Source organism: Pelobates fuscus, chromosome 12 (assembly GCF_036172605.1).
Source record: "Pelobates fuscus isolate aPelFus1 chromosome 12, aPelFus1.pri, whole genome shotgun sequence".
NCBI classification, from domain to species: Eukaryota; Metazoa; Chordata; class Amphibia; order Anura; family Pelobatidae; genus Pelobates; species Pelobates fuscus.
This window is the reverse complement of record NC_086328.1, coordinates 48848631-48867234: the sequence shown is the minus strand read 5'-3', so window position 1 is coordinate 48867234 and position 18604 is coordinate 48848631. Positions and strand designations below refer to the sequence as shown.

The following is an 18604-nucleotide window of genomic DNA, read 5'->3' as shown; positions in this document are numbered from 1 at the left end:
ATTCGCAAGATAGGTTCCATGAACTCAACCTCACTTGTACAACATGCTTGTTTGGCTGATATCGCAATGGTGCAGGTTCATATATACTTAGGTCTCATAAAAAGGAATAAAAAAAGAAATTTAAAAAAATTAAAAAAAAAAAAAATCCTTTGCTTTATCAACAGATTACACTGTGCAAGTGAGATTAATGTCTAGGATGCACCCAACAGGATTTTAATTTGTGAGTTTCTTTAATTTTTAGAGTTTGATTTTTCATTGATATACTGCACTATGAAACGTTCTACAACTTCTCTTACATGTACCCCCTGAGTTGTGTATGTGAACTGCAGTTATAAAACAAGCCGTAACTGGGAATAACATAGAGAAGGAGTTATGGTACAAAACCTTCTGTTTTGACTCCAGGACCCCAAAACAGAATAATGTTTCATAATACTTACGGTATAAAAAAAATTTCTTGTAAGAATGACCGGTTGACTGAATTATATTAGCCTAAGATTTGACAGAACCTTATATGAGGAATGTTGCAGGTACATTACAGAGACATACTTTTCAAACCTCAAGGTGTAGGTACTGGTCACTACTCTGAGAAATTCAGCTTACTTCTAGAATAAGAAATGCACTCAAGTTTAGTGATGCTACTGACCTTGAAAACTATAGTTGTACACCGCTACTGTGGATTGCTGTACCAAATTCTCATCGTGATGCCAGCTGACTGCCATTTTTCCCATTCCAAAGTATGGTTCCTCCCTTAGATAGGGCATGTCACGTGGATCCAAGTAGTTGATCAATGTCACGTTATATGATTCAGTTTGGTATTCTTCAGATTCCTTAGCACTGCAACTAGGCAATGAAAATTCAGTTTCTGCATTGCTATCTGGAAAGCCATGATCCTGTCTGCTCCCATTTAATTTGTGCAGTTCACATACGGTTTGTGAATATAGATACTTGTTCAACTCATAAAAGGCTCGACATGCCTCTGATAATGTATCCGTGCTGTACTTGATATTGAGTTGATCATCAGCCCACGGCACAGCAAATAATCTGGTGTTTAAGTATTTGTAAGTGTAACCTGGGCAACCAATCAGAATGCGGGACACTGGGGTGAGCAAGTCTTTACCTTTCAGTCGAACAAGATCTTGAAAAAGGCAGCCATGTTGAAGTAATGCTAAAAAGGCCTTCTGTACAATGCTGTGAAGATCCACTGGTGTATGTTCTGCTTTCTGAATGATAAATTTATGATATTTGTATTTCCACTGAAAATAGAATTAAAAGTGTATCAGTGTATCATCTTAATTTCATTATATATAAAGTAGAGCTTTATAAATATTAGTTTTCCGATTGCAGTGTGGGTTTAATGTAATGACAGATTTAATTTAATAAAAAAAAGTTTCCAAAATACAGATTGCAGCTTGACAACATTTTGGACATTTAACATATTGCTAAACAAAAAATCAAAATGTACGTTTTGCATAAATAATGTGACATGCACTATGGCACTACTCTAAATATATATATATATATATATATTTTATTTTTTTTAAATGTGTAAGTCACTTGGATAATCACACTTGTTACATTTACGATCTTGGGAAACTACGATACAGGAAAAACACGTCTCACAGACACATCTATTAAAATAGTGGACTGAAGGAACATTCTAAACACCAACACTATTAAAGGCTATGGTGTAACTATTATCAACTATTAACTATTATCAATTCAAAGCAATCCAACCTTGAACAATTAGACTGTATCTTATAAACAACAGAGAGCTTGGAAATTTTGTCTACAGTTCTAGTTTTTTTTTTCCCCAAGCCATTTGATAAAGGCTTGACAAAAAAGGGACATCATGCAAAGACTCTGTGACCCATAGCCTATACCCGGTGTAGTGAACCATCAGCACTCCAGATCTTTTGGACTCCATCTCCCATGAGCTTTGATAGATTTATGGCTGTAAGAGCATCATGGGAAATGCAGTCCCTTTGTGTGATGCTGCATGACTTATCATTTAGAAGGAGGCATATGCATGTAGATCTTTTTGCATTCACTGAGATGAACATCTTACAAGGGATCTTGAGGCACATATAATTTCCCAAACTCAACATTTGCAGGTGATTTCCCTAGCACTATTCGTTTATTACATTTGTATTCCTACAGAAAGCTGACCTTCACATCCACATATTGTGTTGATGTAAGGCCCACACTCTATAACAACCTTTTTTATTTTAAATATTTTATATATTGGTTTACAGCTGTGTGCAAGAACAGAGCAAACCATTGTAAAACTGTATAATGATCACCATGTGTTATGTAGATAATCCTAATACAGTCAAAACATGCAGTGTTTTAATGATAATAAGACAACAGATAAGAGCCCAATGCCCCTAAATGCTTAGCTGTTTCACCGCATATAAAAAATAATAATAATAAAAAATAAATATATACACTAATTTGCATATGCCCACCCAGAATCCTTTGCGGTAATAGCATCACTGGGAATTTATGATTTGTGTAGGAAAGCAAGTCTTATGGCTTGACTGGTGTGCAGATTTTTGTTTTACATTGTATTAACTATGTCTATATGTATATATAAAAATGTAAGAAATTCCTGCACTCCAACTTAAAAGAAGATGGTGCTCTGGTAGCAAAACAATACATCAACAAAGATACCGGCACTCCAAGGGTTTTCAAATGGATTTGGAGCTTTCATCAGTATACAAATAACATACCATAAAACACAAGCTTATATAGGACATAATAATCAAGAACTTCTGGGGTCAAGAAGGAATTGTTTTTCCTAGCTTGTTGCAAAATTGTGCTTCAAACTGGGTTTTTTTACCTTCTTTTGGATTAACAGCAAAAGACAAATGTGAGGAAGGCTGAACTTGATGGACGCAAGTCTCTTTTCAGCTATGTAACTATGTAACTATGTAATATAATCTTGTTTTTTATGGTATGTTATTTGTATCCTGATGAAAGCTCCATGAAAGAGCTGAAACGTTGATGACTATTTTTGAATAAAAGAAGAAATCCATTTGAAAACCCTTGGAGTACCGGTATCTTTGTTGATGTATATGTATATATATATATATATATATATATATATATATATATATATATATATATATAAAATACAATGTAAAACAAAAATCTAATTTGCATATACCCACCCAGAATCCTTTCCGGTAATAGCATCACTGCAAATTTGTATAGTTAATACAATGTAAAACAAAAAATTCTGATTCTGGGTGGGTATATGCAAATTAGTTTAATTAACAAAGAATCACATTTTTGCCTCATTCCAAAATGTGATTCTTTGTTAAACTAATTTGTATATGTCCACCCAGAATCCTTTGCGGTAGTAACATCACTGCAAATTTGTGAATTCTGTGGGAAAAGCAAGTCTTATGGCTTGACTGGTGAGCAGATTTTTGTTTTACATTGTATTAACTATCCACAGACTTCAGGTGGAATAATGAATTGGTCGGTAAGTGAGGAGTTAAGGGATTCCCTGCTCTCGTGCGTTCGTCACTGTTTGGGGAAGTTTCCTCGAACATAGACATGCTCACCAGAGCAGGGAATCCCTTAACTCCTCACTTACCGACCAATTCGTCGTAAGTGTGAGCCGTCATAAAATAGGTAGGTTGCTAAATGAGGACCAACTGTATAATAAGTTACCTGTCCACTATCCCAAAACCAATATGCAGAGGTATTAGGTATGGTGCTTAGGTACTTTTTTTGTTTTTTTTCTTCTATGTATTTGGGCTGAAGAAGACTGCGGCCATTGCTTCTGCCCAATAGTAATGGGTATTTGAGCGTTTGGCTGTGTAATACAGAAGGAAATTCAAACACAAAAAATTAAGCCATGTTACAGTGCTACCCCCACCCAATTTGTGCCATATTAATGGTTAATAAGAATATCTCTTTCTGTCTCATTAGCGATTTTGCCTTTTTGCGGAAAGCAGCAAAGTGAATTGTAAGAGTAGGAGGTTTGCCTTAACGGAGCTACAGAGCTTGCACTTTATTGGTCACTGGAGTGATACTAACATCCCTGTTATTTAAGTGTGCATAGGGATTTGAAATAGTGCACAGGACACTTTTTTGTTTTGTACTATGATGAATACTATAGCCACTGTTGCCACCCAAGAGTAGTGGGAGTTGAGTGCATGGCTTAATTTTGTGTATTAGTACATTTCTTGTAGTGCTAAAAATTAATAAAGTAAATAAAATATTTTTGATACATTACCAGAATTATATTATATCATTATATTCAACATAGGATTACTTTACCTATTTTAGGACCAATTACATACCAACCCTGTAAGGAAACTTGTACCTCTGGTACTGAAAAGGTTAATAAAAGGCACTCTTTCTGTATACACTCAGAATGGTGTTGACACTTTGCATTGTTTGACTATTTACACAACATTAATCAATTAATCAAATAACCGTAGAATATGGTACATTACACGAGTGACTCCTATAATTCTCGCCCAGTTGATGCCAATTGCTGGATAAGGATAATGGGAACAAGAGCAGGAGATTGCTGGTTATCCATGAAATAAAAACGCTCTAATTTTGTCCACATTTGTTCAGAACTGAAGTAAGATTTATTTTGGTGAACCATTTTGAAGAATTTGTATCACTTACCAACTGGGAGAAATTCTCATCATTTGGTGTAAGATATGGAATGCATCTTGCCCCAAGCTGCTCGAGTAACTTTTGCTTCTGGGAAAAAAAAAAAAAAACAACAAAATTAAATAAATTTTATTACATGCTTCCTGAAGTTGAAATAAAGGGGGTGTTCTTAACAGCATTACACACAACTCCAATGTAGTGGTTATGGTGCTCTTATTGCTCATGGTACGTCTTCGGAGACTCCCCTACTAGGTGAAATTGCCAGGCCAACATTAGCAATATCAATTCCATTACAGGATACACTCAGTCAATAATTGCTATGGCTTTTAGACTGTCCCTTTAATAGTCGACACAAGCAGCTGATGTCAACACAGATTATTATTATTGGTATTTATATAGCGCTAGCTAATTCCGCAGTGATTAACAAGATTATGGAAGGGGGAAATTTACAATAAATGAGACAAATACACAGTGGCACAAGAACAATAGGTAGATGAGGGCCCTGCTCAAACGAGCTTAGAGTCTAGAGGAGGTGGGGTAGAAATACACAACAGCCATCAAACAAGGTGGAAAAGTAGCAGAGCTGGAGGTGAGAGCTGAGTATGGCTCTTTAATGAGAGCAAGAGATTTGGAGAAGTGTAGATAAATTACTCTGGGAGTCCATAAGCATTTCTGAACAGATATGTTTTGATGGACTTCTTTTCAATTGACTTTAGCTTCCCCTATTTCTACTTTGACTACGCTAGAACCATATTTACCCCCTTTGTTCATTTATATTAAGCAATTTTTTTCTATTCATTTGTACTGAACAGAATTCAACTGAATATATAGTATCTTTGAAAAAAAAATGAGAAAAAAAAGTATTTTAGATTTATACTGTACAAAATCATCTTTATAATTATAATTTGCATATAATACATGCTTTTTCCTACGTGAACTATTTTTCCTGTTAACTGCATAAGAGATTTCAAATTTTTTTGAAACTTCAGTTTATCTGAGTTGAGCGCATTACAGCGCCAATGATGGTAAAATTATGACGGCTATTTCAGAGCGAGGTACACAACGGTAACTATTGTTGTAATGACACGGAATACAGTAGTATGCTCCATGTGGCAGATTTTGGGGAGCTAGGAGTTATTAGGTTGTAAGGTTACATGGAATTCCACTCCTGTAATGTTTCCTTCCTGACGGCTTCTATCTAAGTGGTCTTCTGTTATACGCAACATTTACCCATCAGAAGATTACTGCTTTGTCCAGAACTGTGTTTTAAGGTGCTAATGGAAGGTATCATCACAATGTGAGTCAGTTATTGCGAAAGGCCGCTCGGTGTAATGTATATTCTACTCCCAACAGAAGATCACTTAAATTGCAGCGCTCATTGAGGGAACATCATGAGAGAATTACAGTTTTCCATTAAAACTGCTGTAGGATAGAATTGTGCAAAAATGTGTTTTGTTCTGTTGTCTTTAAAATTAAAATACTTTTAATTCACTCCAAAATGTATCAATTTGTCCGGAAAAATATTTATTTTGGGTGTCGATTGAAAGGATTTTGATTCAGACCAACCAGGCAAAACTAACGTTTGCATAAGTTTATGGTAGACAAAACCTCTGAGACAGATAAAGCCTTTACATAAAACGCTAACTCTCCCTAAAACTAAAGAAATCAATCCCTCACAACCTAAACCTTACTCTTTTGGCGTTATTTTTTACAAAAACTAAAATGATGCTGTGGCCGCCAGTCAATGAGGCACCAAGGTACGACTCATGTCACCCTCCTTGTGAGTCTCTGCATGTGGAGCTCAGCTAAAGGCAAGGCGGTGAGATAGTGAATAATCTACTGTATGGTACAGAACTGGCTAGCTGAGAATAATAGGAATGTGACTGCTGTCCAGAAGTTACACCACTATCAATAACATCACTGGGATCTCATTGATCCCAGCATGTACTGGCTTCCTAAGAGTGACAGAAGTGTGATTGCTGACAGAATGTTCAGTTGATGGCAGAATGTGTAGAAATTGGGTCGCTCTTTCAAAAATTTTAAAATACATAAAATCAGCAATCAGTCCTAAAGGCGACTGATAATCTGTATTCGCATCGGCTCTGGAAAAATTATATTGGTCAGTTTGTGGTGGTTATGGTGCCAAGACTACCCTGGAGCTCCCCAACTCTATGTAGTGAAACGGTATTTATTTGGTTTCACTTCTTAGTAGGATCTACCAGGCGTCAGTTCCGTCTCTACTGACACCGGAGAACCTGGAGCTCCTACGTTTTCAGTTCATTGGTTGCTAGTGATCAGCATAATTTCAGCTAGACTAAAAACATTTTGGCTACTTACAATGGGGGGGGGGGGGGGGGTGACAGAGTATTGCTGGCACCATAATCACAGCCGTGAGCTGTAGTGGCTATGGTGCTTGGAGTGATCTTATAAAAGACGTACATCATTTATAATGCCATATTCCTGAAACCATTTTAAAAAGATAATTTACAATGTAGTATTTGTTCTTTAATAGTTATATGTACTAACAATTATGCAACACCGATTTTGCAGTTTTCATCCCAAGATTTAAATGTATTTAATTAATGTGATACAAGAAAATTTGGACACGCTCAATTGCAGCTTATTCAGAGCACAGGGAACTTCTCCTTCTGCGCCCCCCTCCCCCCCCCTTTTATAAACAAGCTCATATCCTTGTTCCCACACCATCATGCATATTCACCAAGCATTTAACAAATAGGACTGAGACTATTCATGCGCAAGAGTGTTTAACAGGGTATGTTTAGTTAAACCTTTAGAGCCAGAGGGGGCAAGTGAAATATTGTTAATACTAGCTGACTGCTGTGGTGCCAAAATAGTTAAAGTCCCATCCTGCAAACAAACATTGAAATGTTAAATATTCAAAACCTCTCAGCTGTGAGGTATGTTTTCAAAAGCCATTGCTTTGTAACATTAGAAAAAAGTTTCTAATGCTGTAAATGTATGTCTTAAAAGTCTAACTTTATAATCCACCAGATTTATCATTGATTTTTTTTTTTTTAAACTATGTATCGTCACTGATAACTGGAGACTGTGAATTTCCTAGAACAAAATCATTACATACCGAGTAGGCTTATTATTATTTATTTTTTTTTTTAAACGTTCTTAGTCAAAAAACAAAACAAATAACAAAATCAAAAACAGATTTACAATGCATTAACAAAAGAAATGCATTTTGGCATAAATGAATCAAAAAAGTTTAATAGCAAGGGGAAGCATATTTTTTCTGAAAATTACACCATTAAATAAAAAAAATGTAAACAAAATTACATTTTCTGATTACCTAATCTTTTAATGACTAGGAACGTTCCATGTTGTCCTAACAATAGTGGGCTTTAACCCCGTTATGATGGACTGGAATGTCTTAATGTTTTGGTGTGAGTAGTGTTAATTCCATGATCACACCATCAATTGATACTTGGGGATCCCCATCAGTCACCTGGGGCCATATTTAGTGGCCCCAGGCTGACAGATGAGCTGCATGCAGCCCTCAACAGAAGAACTATTTAAATCAGCTTGATCTAACTCAGCCGCAGTAATTCCCTTCCCTGCTTGCCCCCAATCTAAAAAGACCTCTAAGGTCTGAAAAGACTTTAAAAAACATTAACGTCTCGCTGGATGACCCCTTTGCCAATTGTGATCAGCACTGGGTATGATGTCTGTATGGCAGAGCTCTGAGAGAGAGATCTTTCTCTCACGCTGCAACCACACAGCAAAGGGCACTCACAAAGCGTTCTGTCCTTTGTGAACTGGGGAATCCCTCTGATGATGTGAGGGTTAGTGCTAGTGTAAGTTTACATTAAACATAAATAAAAAAGAGAACGATACGAGGTCTGAGTAGTAGGGACTGTCGGCACCAGCAACCTGTGGTTATAACCGAGAGACCATACTGTTCCGCATAGAAGCTGAATATTTGGGCACATGCATTCGCTCGTTATGTATGATGTATGTGTGCTGATATGTTAGTTAGCCTAACGTTGCCATGGTCAGTCTACATGGGTCTATATGTAGAGTAGCTTAAGTGGTGGGACGATAGCCTCTAGACAGGGTAAACTGCAAGCAGTGTGTGTCACCTAAACATGGGAGTGATAGGCACGAATAAAAGCAAATTAAAGAAAATTAAAGAGTTCGAGCTGAAGTGGGTTACTAAATAAAATATACAATACTGGAGCGCTTAGTATATAAAAACTCTATAGGAGCAAAAATAGAGCTATTTGTAGGCTATATAAATTCTCAAATATTTAATGGATACTAGCTACCACACTTCAAAAAGTGATCCCTTCACCACATATAAAGTATTCAAAGTATAGTATTAAGAAGTGGAGCGATATCAAACTATAATAAGCCCCTCCCCCACATGCAACAGAGCTTTTAAAAAAGGAAATGAAAATACTTATACTTCTCACTGGATGGTGTTCCAATTTATGCTCAGCATGTAAGAGAAAAATATAAAAAGATCATAGAACAGATCTGTATAGCTTAACAGGCACTTCTTAAATAGTGCTAAATGTACATATAATTACTAAATCAGCTGGATATAAAACTATTTATTACCAATTTAACACCAGTATAAAACAATATCATATATAAAACAAACAAAAAAAATGGATTTTAAAAAAACACAAGTATAAAGCATGTCACTGCTTAGTTAACAAACATTTTTTAGATAAGTTATGAACATGCTATTCCGTCAGTAATGCGTTTCTAGGTCGACTATTGTACGAGAGGCAAACAAAGCATTAAGTGAGAATAACAAAATCAAGCTGGGTGCATGCTGGTCAGCAATAATGTATACTTCAGTCGTTTGGGTACAGTAGCTTAGGGTTGGTGAGTGTGTTGGATTTCGTCGCTTAAACCTCGGGCCCTAGGTGCAGTCTTGCTTTACTCGCTTAACTGTGCTCTGGTATGGCGTGCATGTTCCACGTGGTAGTGAGCAGTGACAGGCGGTCCGACCAGTCAAGTCGTAAAGTAAATAAACATGTGGGTCATGTGTTGAGTATTGTGTCCGTCTCTAGTGAAGTCGCGTTGCCTAGATAAATTAAGTGTGCCTATTCAAATCCTGCATTTGTCATTTATCGGGTTAAACATCATTTCAACATGCGTTTGTGATTGCAATAAGTGACAGTCAGTAAGAGACAAGCTGGTGAGATCCACAAGCTGGGTGTTCATAATTACGGTGTGGTCCATAGGCAGGCATCGTGATGGGGTATAGCACCAGGCATCATATCTCAGGCTTTGGTGGTACAGAGATCCGGAGGGAAAGGTGGCGAAAGGTAAGTCTTTCATTTAGAACAAGTCCCTCTTCAGATGGACGGGATATGTCTCCCCTCCGCAGCTGCTGGTGTGTGGTATCAGGGTGCACAGGCTGTAGTGCTGGGCGAGACCTCTGCTGTGCCCACTCTGCATGCGAGACTCTCTCTGACAGCGGCAATGTGGACGGTCAATTTTTGCCTCTTCTTGTGCCGGCGGGCCCCCCAGTGCAGCAGTAGTTATGGGTCACTAATGTCCCTGTGGGGCGGTGTGTTGCCCTGCTTGGAGGAGTGAGGGTGCACCTGGGACCCGCGGTCGGCCTCTGAGGGTACTGTCTCCGCGAGGTAGGCGGCATACTAAGATGCAGGAGTGCTTGCAGGTGTATGAGAGCGGCAAGGACTTGTGCCTGTGGTGAGCCGCTGCTGTGGATGAGCAGCTTGGGGAGGTTCTGGTCAGGACTCCATCCCACGTGGCCTCCGCCATCTTGGTGTCTGTGTCGGGAGCACGGGTTATGGTGGCCCTGCTGCTTCACCAGTTGTACCTGTCAGTGGTCGGGTCCAGGGCAGCGGCCGTCCGTCCCGCTCGCCTCCGGAGTAGGCCGCAATGGAGTCAGGTCGGCTTCCTCCTCCAGGTGACTGAAGCCTGTTGGACCAGCCTCACCCTGGTTCCAGGGTACTCCACACGGTGGGGGCCGCCGTTGCCGGTCGATTTTGTGCCAAAAATCGGAAGGTTTCTGTGTGATTTCGCTTTAGGCTGCAGGAGCTGGTCTTGCATGCGACCAGCCAGGTCGGCGGTCCGGCCCCGCCCCCCCTGTTCATATGTATTTTATGTATAGATAAGGTTTATAATCATTATTGCTGACTGAAAGGATATGAAACAGTTACAACTATTTTTGCTTTGTATGCTTTAAAATAATGTATGCTAACTGTGATAATAACAGTCTTCCTTCTAGAGGATGTGCGACATTGCTCATTCCGATTTCAGGATGTTCTTGCCCAGACTCTATTCAAATGCTTATCTTTCTATTGTCAGACTAGTATGTACTTTTAGCTACAAGGAAACTATAAATCTTACTGTGATCCCACGGCTTATGTAAGAAACTGTGTATAAAAGTCAGCTCTGAAATATACTCATTCGAGAAATCTTGTCAAAGCATCCTGTTGTCCGTGTCTTTAATGCTGACAATGATTCTCCATGAACGTTGATTATGGTGACCGAGGGATCGAGAACCGAGGGGAGTTGAGTCCATTACAGCATTAACCCTTTCACTTACTAGATCGAATGGTGGGTAAACGGTATGTGTTCCCGTTACCCACAACCAGGCTTTCCCACACTGGGAGATGTCTCCTGCGTTAAGGGGTCAGTGGAGTTCCTTTTGGTGCAGTCCGGGTAATATGTGAAACAATTTACAGATTTTACTATTAACATGACGTAAAGTCATGATTTTTATTAATGAGACGGAGGCTCCTATTATGCTGCACTCTTTCTTTATTTACCTCGGCAGCAAAGAAAAATAACATTAAATCAGTATAAAAGAAACCAGTAAATAACATGAGGTATATCTTCCTAGCAACAGGAACAGCCAATCAGCATCCTCTTTGTAGCATAATAGGCAGTGTCCAGTATACAACTTCCTCTTTCTTGCGATCCCGAACAAGGACAACAAATCCAAATAAAAAGTGGGCTCCAATTAGAGGGTATACGAGGCTTAAACTGGATCTCGAAGTCAAGCTGGAAGAGAAAGGAGAATATGGTAATATCCAAGTATAAAACTGGATTTATGCATAAATTTGCATTACATGGAATATCATATATATATATATATATATATATATATATATATATATATATATATATATATATATATATACATATACATAACATGAAATTCAGTTTAGTCAAACCATAAGCTCTTGACAGTCATTAACAAGGATAAAACCCAGTAATCAAAAAAGACTTACCGTGAAGTCAACTTACCCAGAGAAGACCAAACCGCCAGGGATGGGAGGGAGGGATAATACTCGCCTCCGTGTCATTAATAAAATCATGACTTTACGTCATGTTAATAGTAAAATCTGTAAATTTCATTAAGACACGGAGGCTCCTATTATGCTAGTTCAAAGCTGTGAAATTATGTCTCCTGTGAAGTGTTGAATAGGTCTAAAGTAGAAATCATGGAATGTAGACTCTGAAGACCAGCCGCTCTCATAATATCCTCCAAGCGACAACCAATCGAGGAAGCCTTAGAAGCCATTGCCCATCGAAACGAATGAGGCACAGACACATAGGTATCAATACCTGCTAGAGACATAACATATTTGACCCACCAGGGTAGAGTAGACACTGGAAGATGCGACTTTTGGAAGGAGATGAAGAGTTCCTGTTTCAAAGGATTCCGTAACGTAGTGGAACGATGTACACACCCATTAGTATGCAACAGGGCAAAGGAGAGATCTATTAGGGAAAACTGGGTAAAATTGATTTTAGAGGAGGTTTTTGTCCTCCGTGAAATGTCAAAGAGGACACCTTCTGGAGTAAAGGAACGAGCAACCACCTCAAGAGCTCGTACGTCAGAAAAACCTCTTGCAAGAAAAAAATTCAAGACAATAGAGACGTCCCACAAGACAGAGTATCGTGGTAAGGGTGGATGAGCAAACCATATCCCTCAGAGAAGTCAATATATGACAGGATGTCAACCGACAGGCGTCCAATCGAAACTTTGATGGCCAGCAGAAATGGACGATTGGTAAGGTCCACAGTGTGATAGGCTTTACCTTCATCATAGAAGTAAGAAAAATGGAGGACAGACATAAAAGGAGCCGATATGGGATTTAAATTAAATTTCATGCACCAACTATGCCATCTGCTCTAAGCAGATTTATAAGCCTGTCTCGTGTTGGGTGCACCCTTGATAAGTTGAGGAGTTGATTGCGAAACTCCCTTGACCGACCAAGGTTCCCTGAAATAGACTACACTATGAGATCCAAGAGATCTTGGAGAACAAGGGGATGAGGTACACCGTCTGGATCCTGAAGAAGGCACTCGAGAGATGGAAGGTCGATAACCCTCCCCTGAAGAGGAAAGAACTATGGTTGGGACGGCGATAGAGGAGCCACGATCACCAGGTGTCGGACTGGTGATATAGATGGAAAGGCAACAGGGAATCAGTGCAAAGGGCAAAAAATCTTAATTCCTTGGAGAAAACATTCATAGCCAGTGTTATCGGATCTGGTCTCCAACTGAAAAAATGGGAAAGTTGAGCATTCAAACGAGAAGCGAAAAGATCTATTTGCAATAGACCACATAGGTTCCAGATGTCTTGGAAGACCATGGAATCTAAGTGCCAGTCGCTGGAATCTCTGAGTTGGCGTGAATACCAGTTCGCCGTAGTGTTGGAGAGACCTTGAATATATTCTGCCGTGACTGAAATGCTGTGTCTCAGGCAAAATTGCCAGCAATCACGAGGCATGTAGGTCAGAATTTTGTATTTTGTGCCTCCAAGTGATTGATGTAGCGGACTGCTGACACGTTGTCCATCTTCAGAATGATAGCGCATTGGGCTTAAGTTGGGGAGAAACTGTGGACTGCAAAGGAACCGGCCAGATGTTCCAAACAATTGATGTGGAGTGTCGATTCCAGGTTTGATTATCTGCCCTTGGTGGAAATATTTCTGCATTGAGCACCCTAGCCGTGCAAACTTGCATCGGATTTGATTATCAAATATGGAGCTGTTCAAAATATGGTGCGCTTATTCCAAGCTTCTATGTGAAAAATGAGTGAGCCTGCCCCCCACTATCAGTAAGGAAGAATGGAAATTGTGAAGACTTCTTAGGAGCACCTCTTAGGCCCACTTTGTGGGAAGGAGGTTGGTATAGTGCATTGTTCATAGAAATAGGCTCGGCAAGTATAAGAGCCTTGGTTCTGTCTAAAATAACTTCTGTTTGTTTAGCCGGACAAAGGAGCCCAATTATTTTACAAAATTGTCCCCAAAGAGAAAACCTTTTGCCCGTGTTATCTGGCTTGTTCAGAGCCATAGTTAAACGTTTGGGCTCAATCTTGAGCAAGATCGATTTGTGGCGTTCTGTGACAACCGCATTGTTGGCGTTGCCAACTTAAATCAAACTCTGGATCTAACCACTTAACCCCTTAAGGACCAAACTTCTGGGATAAAAGGGAATCATGACATGTCACACATGTCATGTGTCCTTAAGGGGTTAAGATGGCGCAATCTAATTCTAGATCATCCTCTACTGCTTCAAAGATCTTGGCTGCTGAGCCCAAGATGCCCAGGATTTTATCCCGACAGTTTTTCAATGAGAATCTAAGCCTTTAGATGGCTTCCATCCTGTCTTACTCAGGATTTGAATGATCTTAGGATCGACTGATAGTGTTTTACATGAGTCATCAGGGACTGTTCGGCGTGGCCATTCAGCCCGCCATTTATTTCACTTTGCCTTCTCAAAAGGCTTACGTACTCTGGATGCAATATACTTGGCTACATGGTCTGAGGAGACCAGTGGGTGACATAGGTCGTCAGGTTCGAATAGGGGTTCACATTGAGTGTCCAAGATCCTATTGGTGTCCGAGTCCACATAATCTACCTAAATCTTGGTAGGTTTAACAGGACATGTATCCCAAACGGGATTAGCATCCTCTTCATCAGTAATTTCATAATCAGGATCAGAAATATCCTCTGAATCCTCCATGTAGGACTCAGGGAACTCATCCTCAATATCACTGAGCTCAGATTCAGAGTTTAGTTGGGCTTTTTCCCTTTTCCAAAGTCTATTCGATTTTGCTCGACTAGTAGCTCTTTTGCACGGTGGTAAATTAATCGCGCCATCCGTGACAGGTATGGTACTGTCCATCTCTATTGTTTTGGAGAAGTGTTTAGCCTTATATGAGGCCTTGCGGGCAGGCTGAAGCAGAGCAGGTGTGAGTACAGATACACCTCCATATAGTACTCAGGGAACTCTTCCTCAATATCACTGAGCTCAGATTTAGAGTTCAATTGGGCTTTTGCCCTTTTTCAAAGTCTAGTCGATTTTGCCCGACTAGTAGCTCTTTTGCGCGGTGGTAAATTAATCGCGCCATCTGTGACAGGTATGGTACTGTCCATCTCTATTGTTTTGGAGGAGTGTTTTGCCGTATATAAGGCATTGCGGCCTGACACCAGGGCCTTGTCATTGCTTTTGCCATGGAAGTGTCAATTAAAGCCTGCATGTCAGCAGGATCAGTAAAGCAGAAATTCAGCCTCATCTCCAGAGATACCTGGAGAGGCTTCTACATTGATCTGCATGTTTGCTGTAGACCCAGAAAGATCCTGTCAGACTGCATCATAAATATACAAACAAACCTAAGGGGATGAATAAAGTCAAATAATACCAAAAGGAAAGGGTTGAGTAACCCTTAAGTAAAAAAAATAAATAACTAAACAAGATAAAGAAATAAAAGTACTCACAATGGTGAAAAAAATAGCAATTGTAATATAAAAACACAGGAGCTGCCACTATACCTAAACCCCAACTTGGATTTCTGGCAGTTGGGGTCAGAGCAGCAGCCAGGCAGATAAATGAAGGGAAAAAAAACAGCACAATAGCACTTTACAGGGGATAAAGATCCTCAAAGACGCCCCTGAGCCCCAATTGATGGTAATCTTGGTCAGAGGCGTTAAGAAATTATCAAAGGATATACAATAAAGCATATAACTGAAGCAAATTAAGTAAATAAATCAAATTAAGTTAAAATGAAGTAACTAAATATATTTATAAACATGAAAATATTATAATTAAAATGTAATAGCTGTAACTATATTAACCACAGTAATGATATGAATAAAGTAAAGTAAAATATCCCACAGTTAAGAACTATGGGACCCAGTGTCACTTAACTGAGGTAGCAGCAAAGAAAGAGGAAGTTGTATACTGGACACTGCCTATTATGCTACAAAGAGGATGCTGATTGGCTGTTCCTGTTGCAAGGAAGATATACCTCATGTTATTTACTGGTTTCTTTTATACTGATTTAATGTTATTTTTCTTTGCTGCCGAGGTAAATAAAGAAAGAGTGCAGCATAATAGGAGCCTCCGTGTCTTAATAAAATCAGCTGTTGCTCTTTCCAAAAATCACGGCTTGTTCGTAGGCTCCGCCCCCTTCTCAACGTGCTTACGTGTCTACGCGTTTCTCCGTTCACAGACGGAACATTACGTCCTGATGAAGCCGTCTGAACGGAGAAACGCGTAGGCACGTAAGCACGTTGAGAAGGGGGCGGAGCCTACGAACAAGCCGGGATTTTTGAAAGAGCAACGGCTGATTGTTTCACATATTACCCGGACTGCACCAAAAGGAACTCCACTGACCCCTTAACGCAGGAGACATCTCCCAGTGTGGGAAAGTCTGGTTGTGGGTAACGTGAACACATACTGTTTACCCACCATTCGATCTAGTAAGCAGTAACCTGTTTTATATTCTGTACATCTAGCAGTGATCTGCTCTGTGTCTGCATATTAAGCAATGACCTGCTTTATGTTTGTTAACTAAGCAGTGACATGCTTTATACTTGTGTTTTTTACAATCCATTTTTTTAGTTTGTTTTATATATGATATTGTTTTATACTGGTGTTAAATTGGTAATAAATTGTTTTATATCCAGCTGATTAAGTAATGAGATGTACATTTAGCACTATTTAAGAAGTGCCAGTTAATCTATACAGATCTGTTCTATGATCTCTTTATATTTTTCTCTTACATGCGGAGCATAAATTGGAACACCATCCAGTGAGAAGTATAAGTATTTTCATTTCCTTTTTTAAAAGCTCTGTTGCATGTGGGGGAGGGGCTTATTATAGTTTGATATCGCTCCACTTCTTAATACTATACTTTGAAGTGGGTGATGAGTCGTAGGTGGCGGGAGGCCTCTGCCCAGCCCCAGGCCTCTTGTGAGGTCAACATCCATTGTCCACTGACTCGGGAGCTCAGCGAGGCTGGGTCTCTTCCTGTATGGGCGCTGTGGAAGTTCCTGGTGGTCGTCTGCCACCAGCGGCGGGTGGCCATTCAGCGTTGTGGTCGATGCCTCAGAGGGGATCTCCTTGTGACGTCTGGCCTTGGTGGTCACGTGGCTCGAGTATCGGGAGCTTGGTGTGTTGCTTTGCCCGGGACATGGGGTTGGTATGGGGTTGGTATAAGTGTTAACTACCAAAAATGTATTTAACAATCAGGACTGATATGTGAATGTATTTCAAGTTATTTTTGTAGTTGCACTTGATGTGCAAAAATTATTATAAGCAAAAATAGTTTTTGTCCCCATTTTTAACATTTTATTCATATTTAATGTTGTGCTAGGTATACATACAGGATATTATTATAACAGCTGTACAAATGTCTAAAAGTACACATCAGCATACTCACATAGAAGATACATTAGCTGTTATAACAATCATTGACATGGAGCCAAGATGGAGGCTCTCCTTTCCAGAGCTAGAGCTAAAAACAGAAGCAAAGTGTGAAATAATTATACACTATGGGCCCTCTTCCATTTGTGAAAAGGGTTAAAAACTGAAGTTGTGGAGTTTGCTTAAAATGTTGTTTTTCTTTTCTAACTATGTGCATGAGTAATTGTTTGAATGGATATGCAAGATGTGTACAAGATGCAAGAGTGGCATAACGAGAGCGATATGCCTGCTCACTGCCTATAGCACATCATCCTGGTCCATATTGTAAGAGTATGAATAGGAGTGTGGTATCAGATTGAAATTACTTGTAACTACTTCTCCTGACTGTGTATAGAGGAAAGGAAATTACCAACAAATGGATTCAAAATAGCATTTTCCAGATCCTGCAAACACATATTTGTTAAACAAATAGGATATGCAAACATATTAAAGAGACACTATAGTTGAGATGAAGTGATCTGGGTGCCACACCCCTTTCATTTTAACACTGCAACTAAAAACATTGCCATTCTTAAAGGACCACTCTAGGCACCCAGACCACTTCAGCTTAATGAAGTGGTCAGGGTGCCAGGTCCAGCTAGGGTAAACCCATTTTTTTTATAAACATAGCAGTTTCAGAGAAACTGCTATGTTTATAAATGGGTTAAGCTTTCCCCCAAAGCCTCTAGCGGCTGTCTCATTGACAGCCGCTAGAGGCGCTTGCGTGATTCTCACTGTGAAAATCACAGTGAGAGCACGCAAGCATCCACAGGAAAGCATTGATAATGCTTTCCTATGTGACCGGCTGAATGCGCGCGCAGCTCTTGCCGCGTGTGCGCATTCAGCCGACGGGGCGGAACAGAGGAGGATCGGAGGCAGAGAGCTGCCCGCCCAGCGCTGGAAAAAGGTAAGTTTTACCCCTTTTCCCCTTTCCAGAGCTGGCTGGGAGGGGGAACCTGAGGGTGGGGGCACCCTCAGGGCACTATAGTGCCAGGAAAATGAGTATGTTTTCCTGGCACTATAGTGGTCCTTTAAGTAATGGCCCATTGCAAAATTAAAATGCATTTAGTGACCCCCTATAGGTTGAGGAGCACTATAGCGTTAGGAATACATGTTTGTAGTCCTAATTCTATATTGCTCCTGTAAAAATTCTAAATTGAGACTATTACCCTCAAAGTGCAGGCAACATAGTGACATATTTGACCCATTATAGAGTATATCGATCCAGAGTGTATTCCAGGACACTTACC

At 39.7% G+C, this 18604-nt stretch overlaps 1 protein-coding gene across 1 annotated transcript in view; it reads right to left on the bottom strand.

Annotated features, from left to right (window-relative positions):
* Nucleotides 1-18604, bottom strand: part of FTO (FTO alpha-ketoglutarate dependent dioxygenase) — a 291304-nt gene that overhangs the window by 231634 nt on the left and 41066 nt on the right. Inside the window, exons 2-3 of the mRNA XM_063437686.1 lie at nt 4651-4728; nt 644-1253 (exon numbers count right to left, since the gene is read on the bottom strand). Of these exons, the coding sequence (XP_063293756.1) occupies nt 644-1253; nt 4651-4728 (688 nt within the window). The remainder of the gene's footprint in view (nt 1-643; nt 1254-4650; nt 4729-18604) is intronic.